This window comes from Brettanomyces bruxellensis, chromosome 1, assembly GCF_011074885.1.
Source record: "Brettanomyces bruxellensis chromosome 1, complete sequence".
NCBI lineage: Eukaryota > Fungi > Ascomycota > Pichiomycetes > Pichiales > Pichiaceae > Brettanomyces > Brettanomyces bruxellensis.
In genome coordinates, this window is record NC_054682.1 from 158,534 (window position 1) to 174,923 (window position 16,390).

General features: G+C 40.3%; 7 protein-coding genes and 1 non-coding gene across 8 annotated transcripts; 4 read left to right on the forward strand and 4 right to left on the reverse strand.

Moving 5' to 3' along the window:
- Nucleotides 1–16: 16 nt before the first annotated feature.
- Nucleotides 17–569, reverse strand: BRETT_001528 (uncharacterized protein; the record flags this gene model as incomplete). Its single annotated transcript, XM_041280077.1, has 2 exons — nt 17–448; nt 519–569. The coding sequence occupies 2 exons, from the start codon at nt 567–569 to the stop codon at nt 17–19; spliced, it is 483 nt and encodes a 160-aa protein (XP_041134579.1).
- A 344-nt stretch (nt 570–913) lies between these two features.
- BRETT_001529 (uncharacterized protein) lies at nt 914–1,882 on the forward strand (the record flags this gene model as incomplete). The annotated part of the gene is made up of 1 exon (XM_041280078.1): nt 914–1,882. One exon carries the CDS (start codon nt 914–916, stop codon nt 1,880–1,882), a length of 969 nt encoding a protein of 322 aa, XP_041134580.1.
- A 411-nt stretch (nt 1,883–2,293) lies between these two features.
- On the forward strand, nt 2,294–4,135 carry BRETT_001530 (uncharacterized protein; the record flags this gene model as incomplete). Its single annotated transcript, XM_041280079.1, has 1 exon — nt 2,294–4,135. The coding sequence occupies one exon, from the start codon at nt 2,294–2,296 to the stop codon at nt 4,133–4,135; it is 1,842 nt and encodes a 613-aa protein (XP_041134581.1).
- A 96-nt stretch (nt 4,136–4,231) lies between these two features.
- BRETT_001531 (uncharacterized protein) lies at nt 4,232–5,983 on the reverse strand (the record flags this gene model as incomplete). The annotated part of the gene is made up of 1 exon (XM_041280080.1): nt 4,232–5,983. One exon carries the CDS (start codon nt 5,981–5,983, stop codon nt 4,232–4,234), a length of 1,752 nt encoding a protein of 583 aa, XP_041134582.1.
- Nucleotides 5,984–7,089: 1,106 nt separating this feature from the next.
- On the forward strand, nt 7,090–8,892 carry BRETT_001532 (uncharacterized protein; the record flags this gene model as incomplete). Its single annotated transcript, XM_041280081.1, has 1 exon — nt 7,090–8,892. The coding sequence occupies one exon, from the start codon at nt 7,090–7,092 to the stop codon at nt 8,890–8,892; it is 1,803 nt and encodes a 600-aa protein (XP_041134583.1).
- Nucleotides 8,893–9,130: 238 nt separating this feature from the next.
- BRETT_001533 (uncharacterized protein) lies at nt 9,131–10,303 on the reverse strand (the record flags this gene model as incomplete). Its single annotated transcript, XM_041280082.1, has 1 exon — nt 9,131–10,303. One exon carries the CDS (start codon nt 10,301–10,303, stop codon nt 9,131–9,133), a length of 1,173 nt encoding a protein of 390 aa, XP_041134584.1.
- A 597-nt stretch (nt 10,304–10,900) lies between these two features.
- Nucleotides 10,901–12,295, forward strand: BRETT_001534 (uncharacterized protein; the record flags this gene model as incomplete). Its single annotated transcript, XM_041280083.1, has 1 exon — nt 10,901–12,295. One exon carries the CDS (start codon nt 10,901–10,903, stop codon nt 12,293–12,295), a length of 1,395 nt encoding a protein of 464 aa, XP_041134585.1.
- A 192-nt stretch (nt 12,296–12,487) lies between these two features.
- BRETT_001535 lies at nt 12,488–12,571 on the reverse strand. The gene has a single exon. It is a non-coding gene; the product is annotated as a tRNA-Leu (tRNA).
- Nucleotides 12,572–16,390: the final 3,819 nt, after the last annotated feature.

A 16,390-nucleotide genomic window follows, 5' to 3' on the forward strand; every position in this document is an offset into this window, starting at 1 on the left:
CTATATCTACCTCTCTCTATTGCTTATCGATATCCATCGCATCTGCATCCTCTTTAATTTTCGCTCCTTCGTCCACCCCAACTTCTTTGTCCAACTCCTCTTGGTCTTTTTCATCTTTCTTATCTGTTGTCTTTTCTTTGCTTTCCCCATTAGGTACTCCATCCAGCTGTACTCTATCTCCTTCCTTCTCCAAAGGTGCTTTCCATCTGGCAACCATGTCGTTATAAATCACGGAGCTCACCTCAAACTTTGATATTTGCTTCCGGAATTCCTCAGACTGTAGAAGTGTAAGGATGTGTAGGCAATCTGGATATACCAACTGTTTCGCATACTCTGGTTGTCTCCAATACTCGAGGTACTTGAGATAATTTAAAAATCTGGGATCTTCCAAATGACCCGTCTGCGCCAAGTATGTCAAGTATTGCATGTTCGCAAGTGATTGGACAAACTATATCTTTTGATATGTTAGTATACGTCACATTTTAGTCTTATCTATACCACTGAGTAAGAACACTAACCTCTAGCTCTATTTCCCACCTACTCGGCAGTTCCTCGTTCGTTGCCGACATTATAAATATGTGTATTCCGTTATAAATTACAATCCCTTTAGGTCCAAGTTTCTGTTGGCAAATTATAATTGATTACAACAATAATTGCCCCAAAGCCCTTAAGCCTATTTTTATCGGTGAGAATAATCGAGAAAAATATAAGCACAATTAAAATCAAAAAGAAAATAAAAATGCAGCTACCCGATGAGCTTCCCCAACATTTCACTGCATCCGTACCCCGGTTGAGCCATACCCCATTAAAGATGACAGCTCAGATCTTCAAGTTCTTATCTAACCAATACATGCTTTTTTTATTTCATTAACACACTCTGTTTGGATCAAGAAATCACATATGCGCAATAGAGATGACGACTAACCCCAGAATGCATCGTATATCGACCGATCTAGCCGTGGTAAATAGCAAGCTTGATTTTATTTCCAAAACTCTCAAAATAGACAAGTTGGAGATTTTCATATTGGGATGCTACCCATTCATTTTACTTCTAGGACAACTGATTGCTCTTGGGTCTCCGGATGAGATGGCGAAGAATTACTTTACAACAAAACGGAACTTTTTCAACGTAATATTTGTCAAGAATGGCTGGTTTTGGACCACTGTTCTATACTTGATGTTGATTTATAGCGCCTTCCATGATTCAACGAAAAAAGCAGACAGACAGACTCTTATAAAAAGTACCATTGCATCATTAAAGAAGTATGCCATTGTTACAGTCTGTTGGTATTTTTACAGCCAGTGGTTTTTCGGTTTGCCCATAATGGATCGTGTTTTTTTACTCACTGGCGGTTCCTGCTATAATATTCCACAGAATCAAGTTAAGGGATCCATTTCAAATCTTCTTTCACCAATGGGGACTACAATGGATAAAGTTGCGTCATCCTTGAACATAGATGATTCAAATTCAGAAAGTATTAAGGAGGACATCTTACTTTGGTCAAATTCCATATCTTCCAGTCAATGCAGAAGTATGAGAGGCCGTTGGATTGGTGGCCATGATCCTTCGGGGCACGTCTATATTCTTACATTGAGCTCATCTTTTCTTTTATCAGCACTCTTCATATTCTACTCGGGAAAAGAGTTAGTTGTCCGTTTCAAGAGAATGGTTAGTCATGTGAGATCGAAATGGCACCAGGGAGACTATCTTGATATATTCAAGCATCTAGTTACATTTGACGGGTATTTTTTCTTACTCATTTTAGTTGGTTTGTGGTACTGGATGCTTCTCATGACTTCCATATATTTCCACTCTATGCCCGAAAAGATTATGGGGTTGCTTTTCAGCTACTTGACAACTTTTATATCCGATCTTTTTTGATAGACGTTTCGGGTACCTAATAGAGATCTTTTTGGCTTTATCTATTTATATATATATTGTACGGATTCTAATTGGTAATTGACATTAGATGTAGGTATGTAAAGTAAGTAAAATGTCGTAGGAGAATTTATTTATATTTTTGTCAATTGATACACGACTTTTTTTTTATCAGAATGCGATAAGATTATTTTATTTGGCATGTGTTCTCGTTTAAAATTGGCACATGTTGATATTGCCTGTTTACGTATTAGCACATATCAACCGCCATTTCCCATTACGTTTTTTCCAAAAAAGTGTACATTTATCAATTGACGGTTCCATATTAATCGCGTCACTTTTATTCATCATTGGATGTTAAATTTGTTCATCCAGCAGTTATATTTTTAGAGTAAGCCTTATCCTAGCAATAAAATGGCTGGATTGGATAATAATACAGGTTTAGACGATGATGTAAGCAGCGAATCGCCATTAGTGCATCAAGATACTAGTTATTCAGATAATACTGGACAACATAATGAAGATATAGACAATAATAAGGCAAATTTGAATGATAACACTGCACCTACAAGCAAGCTTGAGATTTTAGGCTGGTGTCTGTATGCTTGGGCATCTGAGCCCTTCATAGTGAGTTGTGTGGGTACATATGTTCCGATTATTCTAGAGCAGATAGCCCGTGATAATGGAGTACAGTCTGGAGATAAGATAAGCCCCTGTAAAGGGTCGAGAGGCGATCCTGGAGATGGTAATATGCCACTTCCTCCCCCAATGATGAATAATACATCAAGCGCGTCAGCAAGCCCGCCAAATGATGCATCGTGTGTTCTCCCTATTTTCAATGGTAAGCTGTATATTGATACGTCATCTTACGCACTCTACACTTTTTCGTTTTCTGTTCTTATCCAGACGATTTGCGTTATTGCAATGTCTGGAGCAGCTGATCGGGGATCGTATCGGAAGACATTTCTCATTCTGTTTGGTATATTTGGTGCACTAACAACCATGTGTTACTGGTTTGTGCGACCTGATGGATATTATGCAGCATCAGTTTTGGCTATTGTGGCTAATAGTGCTTATGGATGCGTGAATGTGTGTGGAAATTCGTTTTTGTCTGTTCTCGTCAACAATAGCCGAGATATCAGAACTTTAAGAAATATACCTTCCACAGAGGATGATGAAAATGCTGAAGAAGATCAATTGACTCTTTCAACAGTCAACACCAGAGTTGGAGAACTTTCTTCGAAGATTTCCGGGGCTGGGGCTGCTTCTGGATATGTTGCAGCATTAATTGTCCAGGTAGGCACAATGCTGATGCTTATGGCAATCCGAAATAAAGCAGATGGCAAAGTTTCGGTGATGGGGCCGGTGAAGGTTGTTATTGGATTTGTTGGTTTGTGGTGGCTTCTCTTCCAGATACCTATCTGTGCTTTTTTGAAGTCACGTGCTTCACCAGACTTGGACTTGAGCTACATATCGCATCCAGTAAGACAGGAGTACTCTATTGTTCAGTACCAATTGGCCGTGCTTAAATACAAGCTCCGAGTTGTGAAAGTGTATGTTGAGCAGGGTTTTCTCACACTTGTTGATGCATTTCACCAGGCATCGAAGCTCAGAGACATCACATGCTTCCTTTTGGGCTGGTTTGTCCTTTCGGACTCACTCACAACAATTAACTCTGCGGCAATATTGTTTGCCAAGTCTGAGCTTGGAATGAATACGATTCAGTTATCTCGAATCAGTATTCTTGCAATGATTTCGGCTGTTGTAGGCTCAGGCTTTATTCCCGGCTACATCCAGACAAATTTTGGCATAGACATTAAGTCCATGCTCTTAGTCATTATTTTATGGTCCTCTGTTATTCCATTGTACGGAATACTAGGATTTTTCTTTGATACCATTGGCTTGCACCATGCTGGTGAAATGTACATTCTTGCCATTTGGTATGGCTTCTCATTGGGCGGTGTTGCAACGATATCTCGCTCAATGTACTCCATGCTCATTCCTATAGGTCAGGAGTCTGTTTTCTTTGCATTATTTAGTATCACCGACAAAGGTTCGTCCGTTTTGGGACCTTTCCTAGTTGGGCTTGTCATAGATGCCACACATGAAATCAGATATTGCTTTGGTGTGCTTTTGGGTCTTTTGATGTTGTCTATTCCCATTTTTTGGTACGGAGTTGAGGTCGATAGGGGAGTTAAAGAGGCTGCAACACTTTCGGCTTCACGTGCCGCCAAAGTGGCTACGAATGGTCGTTAACCAAAGTTTTGATTCATTAGCTACCATACCAAAATATATATATTCTATGCATAAGCGAGCAATTGTTTTGATAAAAAGAAAAAGACTACCTAATATTTATTTGTTGTATCCCCAAATTAACACTTTAGCATCGTCACCTCCACTAGCCCATTCGCATGAAGATCTGGTATTATCGGGGTTTGGTCTCGAAGCAATGCAGTTAACCAATGACTTATGTCCAGGCAAAGTGGTTATCAAATTTCCGAGCTTGCGGTTCCAGACATAAATACGACCGTTATCGGAACCGCTCAATACCAAATACTCATCAAATAAGCAGCTTCTAATAACAAAATCAGAACCTTCAAAACCATAATACTTATTCTCCACGTAAGGTATTAGTGGATCTGCAACATTCCACACTTGTAGTTCATCTGGCTTTGCACTCACAAGAAAATGCGTACTGTCGTTAGGAGCATGTGAAACCGCCGTCATTCTCATTCCAACATGTATCGTGTTAAGGATTTCATACTTGCTAGACGTTATCCTAACCAATAAAATGTCAAATGAGTGTGTTATAGCAACCATGAGATCTTTACTCAACACTGTAATGTCATCTATCCTGTATTCTGTCCCGAAATCATGCAACACATACCCTTCACCGTCAAATATCGCAAGTTCCTTATCGGGGGAGCCAAAGACAAAGTCATAGTTAGATCCCACAAATTCGGCAGGCCAGATTCGAATGTACGACTTAAAAAAGTTCTGGTTTGGTAAAGTCCTGCACTGCGTTGTATTCACGTCCCATATCCGTACAGTCTGGTCGAACGACGTGCTTATAAGCTTCTCGTCGTCAAAAGACCATGATAAGTAGACGATTGACCCAGAATGACCTACTAGTCGCCGAAAAACCGAATATCCATCGTCGGCATTGTAAATTATGATATCATGATCGACGGATCCTGTTGCAAGATATTTTCCGTTATTCGAGTAGCATACATACCAAATTTCATCTTTGTGTTCCTCCAATGTCTGTTTAATGTGAATTGGAAGCCTATCAAGTCTCTCTTCACGACTCAAAAGAGATTTACAATCCCTAAAAAGTTCAAATGTCTCATTGCAATGATCAATTGGAGGGTAAAAATAAGGATCCTGCATATGTTTGTACTTCAATGCCTTATCAATGAGGACAGGAAGACGATGGGGATCTGCAGTTTCCAATGTAGGCAACCAATTTCTTATTTCGTGTAGCAAAGTCCGTCTTGAGCAGGTGATATCTTCGCCAACTTCCCAATCAAGGCGGTCTAACAGTTGTTTGTAGGATATATCATTTTCCCTGCGTACCTGTGAATCCTTCGGAGGGTCCAAAAGTAATTTACTCAACTGCCCCTTCAAGTCATCATCGGTTTCTTGGATTCTTCGTAATATGGAAAGCGCCCTTGTGGAGTTTTTATCAATGTAAAGTGCTTCTAAGAACAAATGTTTGTATATAAGAGCCTCCACAGTCTCATGAGTCATCTTCGAGCTCAAGAATTTTAGCCCCGATTCCGCCCTTTTTGTTTCTTTTATGGTTTCTATAATCTCCTGCACTTTACGCATAGTTGATTCTTCAGCCAAATCGCACTCCGAAGGGTTCGAAATGATTAACTTCGAAAGCTCTGTATACGATTTATTATTTGGTATTATCCCACATGTGGACGAAATGTCTTTGGCAAGCTTTTGAAACTCCGGCGTTCCCAATTCCTGGAAATACTGAATAATGATTTTCACTATCTGTGCATTATTTACCTCAGAATGAGGCAAAATAGCCTCGTTCAGCAACTTTGTGCATGCCTTTGAGGGTGTCTGCTTTTTGACATGTCGAGCACACATCGTAAAGGTGTCAGAATTTTACAAGAATGAACTCCTTCTAGTTAGATTCAACAATGAAGGCAAAAAAAAAATTGATACTGTGATGCTGTCAAAATGAATGTAGCTAATTAATAAGATCGGTCCAAAAAAAAATATCAATCAGAACAAAATGCCGTACCTTATTTAAATTTGTATTTACTCTAACGCTGTTATTTCTTTAATTTCCACATAGATGTGAAATGCGCAGTGATTAGTATCTAATAGCAGATTGCACTCAGGAGTGTTTATCGCTTGATAACAGCATCGGACAATGCCAGATTGCTGCAGCTAAGAAAAATTGAGAAGTAAAATGGAATAAAAAAAAAAAAAAAATGATTTCATCCCAATCCAACTTACTTCTTAGATTTATCTTTCTTTCACGTGCATCCGTACACCAAATTCCAACAGTGTAGTTACCTTTGTATTACTAATATTACGTAATGCAACGAATGCTAGGCAAAGGACCAAACAAGTTAGTCGAAATGAAGAGAAGATAAATCATACGTTCTTTAATTCAGGTAATAAATATATGTATCTGTTGCATGCAGCTATTAACAGGCCATCTCCGCCCTGGATCTAGCCGTTTAAACGACCCCTTTCTAATACCAGTAAAGCATGTAGGAATGATGTTAAAGGCACTTTTTCCGTGTTGGACGCGAACTAAAATTCACGTGGCTTCATTGGAATAGTTTTTACCGTTTGCCTGGTTGTTCAGAACACGTAGCCCCCATCCCCAAAAGTTGCATTATTCAGCAATTGCTCCATTTTTTTTCCCTCTCTCCTTCTCGTTTGGCACATTTCAGCAATGGGCCAGCAGACAGAATTATTTCGCGCGCCTCGAGTAATGCGAATGTTATCATTATTAGAAATCGAATATTGCGTGCTCTGACCATTATTTGCTTTTTTTCCACTGTTCTCTGACGCCGAAAAATTCAATACACTTGTACAGTGCCTATTTTATTTATTTCATTTTTATTTAAACGCATTTTCCCCCCTAACGCAACACTTTGCATTTTGTCTTACTTTTGAAACATATGTCAGCTTCAATTTTTTGAAAACATCACAATCATCCACATACATATAATAGGATGCTTTTCAGATCATTGCTTATAGCTGCAGCTTCGGCTGTTTTCGTTCATGCTGATGATTCAGCAGCCGTTGCTCCAGAAGATTCTTCTGTTGTCAAACTTAATGGTGAGAACTTTGAAGATTTCGTGTCAACACATCCACTTGTTTTGGCTGAATTCTTTGCCCCATGGTGCGGTCATTGTAAGCACTTGGGACCTGAATACGTTGCTGCTGCTGATGTTTTGGCTAAGAAGGATATTCCTTTGGTTCAAGTTGATTGCACTCAAGAAAGGGATTTGTGCTCTAAGTACGAGGTCAGAGGTTACCCAACAGTTAAAGTGTTTAGAGGAGCCCCTGATGCATTCACTGATTATCCTGGTGAGAGAAAATCCGATTCCATCGTGAGCTACATGATCAAGCAGAGCCTTCCAGCTGTTTCTGTGTTCGATGACGCTGCTGATCTTCAGGAGGCAATTGATAATCTTAAGGATGTCATTGTTCTTCAGGTTCTTCCTGAAGGTGTCACTGTGGGTAACGATACTTTCTTTACCATTGCAAACTCTTTGAGAGATGATTTCACCTTCTTCAGCACCAACAATTCCGAATTTGTGGACAAGTATGCTCCAAAGAGCGGAAAGAGACCTGGTTATGTTATCTTCAGACCGGACGAAGAATCATCCGATGCATCTATCTTTGAGGGCAAGATTATTGACAAGGATAATTTGGTTGACTTCATCAAAGTCGAGGCTAAGCCATTGTTCGGCGAGGTTAATGGTGGTTCTTTCCGTGCTTACATGGCTGCAGACATTCCACTTGCATACTACTTCTACAATGAGGTTGAGCAGCGTGGTGAAGTTGCTCCATTAATGCAAAAGCTTGCCAGAGAATACAGAGGAAAGATTAACTTTGCTGGATTGGACGCCACTAAGTTTGGTGTCCATGCCAAGAACTTGAACATGGAGGAGAAATTCCCATTGTTTGTCATTCATGACGTCAAGGAAAACCTTAAGTACGGAATCTCCCAAGACACAGAGCTCGACAACGACAAGATTCCTGACTTCGTTGCTGACTTTGTTGCCGGCAAGTTGGACCCAATTGTTAAGTCAGAACCAATTCCAGAGGTTCAGAACAGCTCCGTTTACCACTTGGTTGGATACGAGCATGATAAAATCATTGCATTGCCAAAGGATGTGCTTGTTAAGTACTATGCACCATGGTGTGGTCACTGCAAGCGTTTGGCACCTATTTTCAAGGCTTTGGCTGATGTTTATGCTGCCGATGAAGCTTCCAAAGACAAGGTTGTTTTGGCTGAGATTGACCACACTGCCAATGATATTCCTGGTGTTGATATTCAGGGTTACCCAACCTTGATCTTGTATCCAGCTGATGGTTCTGAGCCAGTTGAATTCCAGGGACAGAGAACTTTGGAAGGCATGGCCAATTTCATCAAGGAACAGGGAAGTTTGAACATTGATGGAGTTGCTTTGCATGATGAGCAGGAGGCTGTTAGAAAGGCCGAGGAGGAGAAGAAGGCTGAAGAGGAAAAGCAAGAGGTGCAGGCTGACGAAAGTGTTGTTGATTCTGCATCTTCTTCTGAGGAAACTACTTCAACTACTACGACTACCACCGCTGCTGCCGTTTCATCTGATGCCGAGAAGGCCAAGGAAGCCCCAAAGACTGAAGAAAAGACTGAGGAAGCTGATCCTATAGCTGCAGTGTACGCTAAGATTGGAGAGGCCAAACAATTCGTCTTGAAGGAAAAGGATGCCCTTTTGGCCAAGGTCCAAGGTGTTATCAATGGGGAGAACCACGATGAGTTGTGATTTTTGGAGAATATTGAATATATAGTGTTAAATTATAATTTATATAGCTACCTGGGATAAGAAATAAAGTGGTTGCTATATCTTTTTGTTCGTGCTTCCTTGTTGTAGTTTTTTATGATGTTATACAGGTGGCATGTTTTGCTTTGTCATCTTCAGCATACATCCCATTCATATTTTAGTCATTTATTATATCCCGCAATCAGCGGGAGTGTGGCTCTATATAATTACTCATCCACCTTTAATCACGACCTCTGATTGTTTCCTTTCCCCCATCCACTATTACGCTAGATGCCTTTGTCAGTCTGTTCATGATAGCCAACCCCTCGTGATCCTCCGGAACACCTTCAACAAATATGTAATCAACTCCTAACTCATCAACCTCCCTGAGTTCTGCAAACATATTCTTCTGTATAGCTTTTCCTGAACGGCCCAAATCTCTCACAACTTGGAAAACTCCATCTTCCGGCTCCGCAAACCGCTTAGAACGAAGAAGTGCAATCTTCTTCCCATTCAACCGATGCTCAGCAATATAGTTGTGGGTCGCATCTGTACCATTTCCACTGTTTAAGAACATCACAACCTGTGCCGTAGGCGAATAGTGTCTGTATTTCATTCCAGGAGTCCTCACTGGTTCATTTTTTCCTGCCACCTTCTTCACATGAATAATCTTCTGCCAGAAAGGTCCTCCAACCTCTTTGATTTTCTCCATTGGAACTCCACCAGGTCTAAGAAGCATTGGTGGATCGACAGTACCATCTACCACAGTGCTTTCAAGGCCAACATCACATGCACCCCCATCTAAAATAAGTGGAATTCTGTCTTTAAGATCATGGTAAACATGGGCTGCCTGAGTTGGAGAAGGACGTGTTGATGCATTTGCAGATGGTGCTGCTATTGGTATGCCACTAATCGAAATAAGAGCACGAGCAATTGGATGAACAGGCATTCTCACTGTGAATGTGGGTCCATGTGCTGTGACTGCAGGTGAGATGGGGCTTTTGTTTGAATCCCCAACCGGAAGCACAATTGTTAAAGGGCCAGGCCAAAACTTTTCAATGAGAGGTTTATATACCTCTGGTATCTCCTGGCCCGGGGCTAAAAGCTTACTCCTTAACATCTCGATAGATGAAATATGTGAAATTAATGGATTATCTGCCGGTCTGTGTTTTGCTGCATATATTGCTTTTACACTCTCCGTGCAAAGTGAAGAACCACCTAATCCATAAACTGTCTCTGTAGGGAAAGCAACAACACCACCAGGCTGCTGCAAAATTTTAGCGGCCTTAATTAACGCATTCTCAGTGCTTGTATCTGTAACTGATAGCTTCCCCTCGGGTGAAAAGTGAATCGAATCCCGATCAACTTTAATGACCTGAGTGCTCAGATCATCTGTATATACTGGTTTAGCCATTGTAGAAAGCCTCCTCAATGAAAAAAGTGCAAATCTAAAATGTCTACACACACAACCCTTGTTATATATCGATCTGTTAAGTTCAAACGTTCTGCAAATAGGTTTTTTGTTGGTGTAACCATGTGCAACGGAATTTGTAAAAGATGTTATCAGCAGGCGAATGAAGTTTTTCACTTAGCACTTATATCCGTCTTGGTATCACATTTTCCCCTTTTTGTAAGCAATCGGCTGTCCCTAACGCATCCGTACACCGTCTACAAATCGGGACTTCTCATTTGATTACATATGGTGTGAGTACTTATTTCGTCTGCGTTACAATATCAAGATGATTTGTTGCTTTCTGATTGTAATTACGGTAATAATATTAAATGATTTATTTGCGGTGAATTAGTGTATAATTATCGTAAATCCCATAAATGTTAAGTCCTATCTCGCCGCTTTGACTGTCATCGCAATTTTTTTTTTTTGGTCTTCTTTCTGCATACGTAAACACTTTATTAGGTGTCTCTGATGACAATTGAAAATACTTTTTAATCATTTCACTTTCAGTACTTAGACCTCAAATTTAAGCATAACCCTATTTGGTTTTTCTTCAATATGTTTGGGTTAGCAAAGAAATTGGTGTCGACAATCGAAAATCAAGCGTCGAACTATCTCAGTAATGGAGTCTCTAATATAAACAATCGTCCAGGTGTGGATTTGACAGACGGTGTTGGATTAAGAGTTCTTCATGTTGAAAAGGGTTCTCTTGGAGAAAAGTATGGATTTGAAAGTTGGTTTGATTTCATTACCGCAGTGAATGGAAAGCCAATAGAAACTTTTTTCAGAAAAGGTACGGCTCTTAATAGCAATCCATATTCTGGAATGAATCCTGGCGAGCAGCCGCAAGTTCAGTCGGTGGAATTGCAGCAACAATTTGACAAGATAAATATTGACCCAGTGAACGTTGATTTTTCACTTTTCTTGGACTTTTTAAACTCCGTCATCAATGTGTATCATGATGATCTTATATTTACTGTCTGGTCTGCTAAAGGTGGCGTTGAGAGGCAAATAACCATTCCAAACGGATTATTACACCTTGAGAGAAAAAGTCAGCTTGAGGAAGTTAGTCTTTCCCCTCAAACCTCCAGAAATAATCAGAAGCCTGTTACGTGTTCTTCGTTAAAAAATATACAAATTAGTCTTCAACTTACGGTACTATCTGCTTCTTCGTTTGTTTGGCATATTCTTCATGTGCAGCCTAATTCTCCCGCTTTTGTCGCAGGAATAATGCCAGATGAATACATAATTGATTGTGAGAACGGCAAATTATCAACTGGCGGAGAAGATTTATTAGGTAGGGTTATTGTTGCCGCGTACAATAGATGGAAACTGCAGAGTACTAATAGCAACGACGCGGAACCTTGTTCATTGGTTCTTTACGTTTATAATCACGATTATGATATAATACGTCCAGTGACAATATATCCAAATGAACACTGGGGTGGTAGAGGACTTTTAGGATGTGATATTGGTTATGGCCTTCTACATCGTATTCCTGAAGTACTAGGTAAGTTTGCCGCTGGAAAAGCATCTTCTCCACCGCCAAATTTTGCGCCTGGAAGTGTGATGTTCAACCAAAAAAATCAGCTAAATGGAAATCCTGATCAGAATAAAGATGCCATACCTTCAAATTCTACTCTTCTGCCAGCGACCGAAAAATTACTTCGTCCGGCTGCTAGAGCACCTTTATTTAGTAACTCCCAGGTCAGTCTTGATGATGCAAACACTGCAACAAAGCCTCCTCTTCCTCCTGTCAAAAGTCCTAGAAAAGTTAGGCATAAAAGTAAATCAAAATCCGATAAAAGTAGGGCATCAGCCCTAGAAGACTATTTCAAAGAGGAGACAGAGAAATCAAGAGCCATAGATGGTCCATCTGCCATTTCTAAAACAAGTTCTGGCGCTGTCCCTCCTCCTCCTAGAATCGGGACAAGAAAAACTGAAGAAAAGTAGTGTTGATAAAGTTTTTATATATGAATATGTCAATTAACTCGATAAATATGAAATATTGCTAGATGTGCTAGATTTGTAATTGTCATTGATTATAAATGTGGTTTCCAACTCTTCACCATGGAAATCATTAACTGCTCAAGTGGTTCATTATGAATTGGAAATGACAATCAAAAAATAAAGTCAAAAATTAATTGCATACTGCAGGATTCGAACCTGCGCACTCACATGAGTAACAGATCTTGAGTCTGTCGCCTTAGACCGCTCGGCCAAGTATGCTTGTGTGACTATGTAAATGGTCGGACTGAAGGTAACAAAATATTATTTTTTTAATAACCTGAAGTATAAGGATTCTTTAGATGATTACCAAATCCGTCTAAAGATATATATAATAGATTAATAAGATTGTTATCTGATACTTTTTGTCGGACATATGAGAATATTACCTAGTATTTGTCAGAGTATATAAATCCCGTGTGACATTTGTATCTACTTAATTGCTCACATATCTCTGTGCCGTAGCACTACCGAGCGCGCAGATGCCCAAGGTTATGAACGGGATTGGCCATATAGTTCGGATATAGAAAAGACTTCTGTTGCATAGAATGACCCCCATAACAAAATAGGGTCCTTACGAACACGTTTGTAATCCAGCGAGAACCCGAAGGTTACTCTTGGTTTCAGCTGAAGGTTCACTTCAAGATGGATTTCCTTATAAGAATATGTATTGCAAATTACACAATAAAGTCGTCGTCCCTTCTAAGAGACACATAGTATATAAGGAAAAAGTAGTACATACATATAAGAGATATTTTTCCGCAGAAGTGGAATAGGTCATTCTCAGCCGAAAGTAGATTAGGGAGAAATTTATTTCACAGGAAAAATTTCCCAGCGGATTATTTCTTCTATCTGTCTGAACATTAATTTGATTCACATATTATAAATCAAATACCAGTTGAACCTTTATGCGTTATTAACATATGAAACATTATTATAACTCATAGGTTCCGACACGCTCCCTTGATTTGTAACATCTGAATAAGCATGTGCCTTAGTTTATCCATGACCTTGATAGTTATTGGTTTAGTAAGCAAATCAGCTAATTGGTTTTCTGTGCCAACATGCCTGATGACAAACTTCTTTCGATTAAATCTCTCTTCAAGACATTTAAGCCTGACTGCATATGGCTTTGCCTTTGGCGAAAAATTACCGAAGACTATTGTATCTATGGCAGACTTGTTGTCGACTAGTAACTCAGGACAATGAACCTTTCCTTGATAAGCAGAAATAAATTTCATCAAAGGATGGAACCATTCTAACTCATCAGTTAAGAAATTGATGGCTTGTAATTCAGCTTCGGTAGAAGACTTGCACACCAGTGGAGTGTAGTGACTTCTCCAATGAACTGGCGCATTAGCAAACATGATAAAATAACCATTCATCGATTGACGAGTAATTGGATCTTGCGCATAGTCACTATCCGAATAGCAAATTAGATGATTAAGCTTATCGGCGTCAGTGTTCTGATAAACAATTGTCCTGAATCTCGAAAAATAGAGATATCGAATTGTGTGAATCACCTGTTCTCTTACTAAATCATGTGGATAAGTAGAGAATCTTGCTAAATAATCAACTGCATAAGCAATGTCTGGTCGAGTCATAGTAGAGACATAAAGTAAACAACCAATCTTGCGTCTATAATCCGTAACTCTTTTATCCAATTCCTCTTGAGTTAATTTCAACGGGTGTTGATCCATATCAAAATAAAAGTTAGGACTCAACGGTGTAGCGCATTTTCGTGTCATCTCAATCTTCAGTTTCTCAACAAACTCTTCAATGTAAGAGGACTGACATAAACTAATTCTTCCAACACGACCATTTTTAAGTCTCTCCACCTTAAGATCTATACCTAAAAATCTTTGAACATATGTCTTTGGATCTTGTTCGATGATCTTTAATTCATAAGCTTTCTGTAAGTGCTTAGTGACCTTCTCAAGAATAGATTTGGTCGATGCACCTATAATAATATCATCCACAAATAGACCAACCACGCAATCTGTTTTTCCCTTGACATCTTTATGAATGTATGTGGAAGGAAATGGGCTCGAATATTCAAATCCAATCTTAGCCAAATATGCCTTGATTGTCTCGTGCCATAATTTTCCAGATTGCTTGAGACCATATAAGGCTTTGTTAAGCCTGTACACCACCCTCTTACCGGTTGATACATCGGAAGGTTTGACAGAACTATGATAGCCCTGTGGCTGATAGATGTACAATTCGGTATCAATTGGACTATTAAGATAAGCCGTTTKAACATCAAACTGTGCCATGAACCAGTGTTGTGTAGCAATAAGAGCAAGAATGCTCCTCATGATCTCAGGTCGAAGTGTTCGGGGAAAAAGTCAAGGTGTATGTTGACTCCTTCTGGTGGTCGCCGTGAGCAACGAGTCTCGCTTTGAACCGACCATCTGACTTGATGTTGAAGACCCAACCTGTGGAGACCGTCCGGCTCAAAATTCTAGGATCATCTGTAATAATAGGTTTGGGATCCCAGGTGCAATGTTTCCGATGAGAGTTAAACTCATCAGCAATTGCTGCTTTCCACTTTGCAGCTCCATCATTACTGCTTATCGCCTTCTTGTAGCTACTTGGTGTAACTGCCAGGTGAACATCACTTAGCAACACTTGGGTGACCTTGAGCTTCTTGTGTTTAACCGCATAACGCCAGCGGCCTTTTGCTTTCAGCCTAGATCTACCTGTGCCGATCGGTGGCACCGTGCTGTCATATCGGTCCAGATCGCCATCATCATGAAATTGACGTTTTCTAGTTAATGGTCGATTCAATGAACGCATATTACGACCTTGCCACGATGGTAAGCTATTCCCTTTAGAAGATGTAACTTCAGACTTTTTACCAGCCACGGAAGAAGACGTCTCACTGCTCGTTTTTCCGGAATCGAGTCTTGGAGGATGTGGGTAATCTTGAGGTGATTTATCTCCGTGTTTGGCTTGCTTGATTGAAGAGTTTGGCATCAGCTGACTGCCAGCGCTCTTGTCGTCTGATGTTATAGTGCGTGCGACTGAATGCTCCGTATGCTTTCGTTGTTCGATCCCTGCCTTAACAGGATCTGCACCCTTCGGCTTCTGATTGTCTTCAGTCCATGCATCTAACTTGCATGTATCAGAAACTCCAACTTTCACATGCTTACCGAAGCTATCCGATGGATTTAAAGTTTGCAAAGAGTCCCCTGACTCCTTTGCAGTGGAAACAACAGTTGGTTTAAAATTTGCTCTACCATTGGTAGTAGTGTTACCACCTTTAGTAGAGCGACCATTTGATTTATTCAACTTGTCGCTCTGTGCACCCTCGCGTCTTTTCCGAGAACGCTTTGGATGCTTAGCCCTACCAGCATTTTGGCTAACGAGCGACTTTCCGGRATTCTTCGCCTCGACCCTTACCTCGGGTGGAAGTTTCTTGTAGTGTATTCCGGAAGTCGAATGATCTCCTGGMTCCAGGTCGAAAAGAGAAGTACCTTCTACATCCTTTCTTTCGTCTGGGGCCTGGTTAGTCTGAGGTTCATCATCAGACAGCTCACGTGAGTCGTCATCTGAGTAATCCTCAGGCTCGGAAGAAGAGTCTTGCATACTGACGTTGTCAGGGGTCCAGTCCGGGTCGTTGTCAGACTCATCCGTACTTAAATTTCCAGGATGATCCGTCGACTCGTGGAAAGACTGAGTATCTCCAGGTGAGGTATCAATGACAATGGTATCGTCTGTAACCTTAGGAGGTTCTGCTTCTATTTCCTCTTTAGCAAGGGAAGACGTAGTGAGCGCTCCAGCCTTTGAAATATTTTCTTTAGGGCGAGTGTCTATCAACTCATCTTCAGGGGTAGCAGGTCTCGTGTCGATACTTGAATCGATACGCGACGTCCTTTCGACAGCGGGTGACAATGTTAAATCATTTTCAACCTGATCGTCAGCAAGCAATGCTGCTTCGTCGCAACTTAATGGTGCTTCCTCTGACTCTAGATCGGCAAATATTTGAAAACGCGGATCATAAAGTTCCATAAGAGGGTCATCATTCAAAGTTCGATG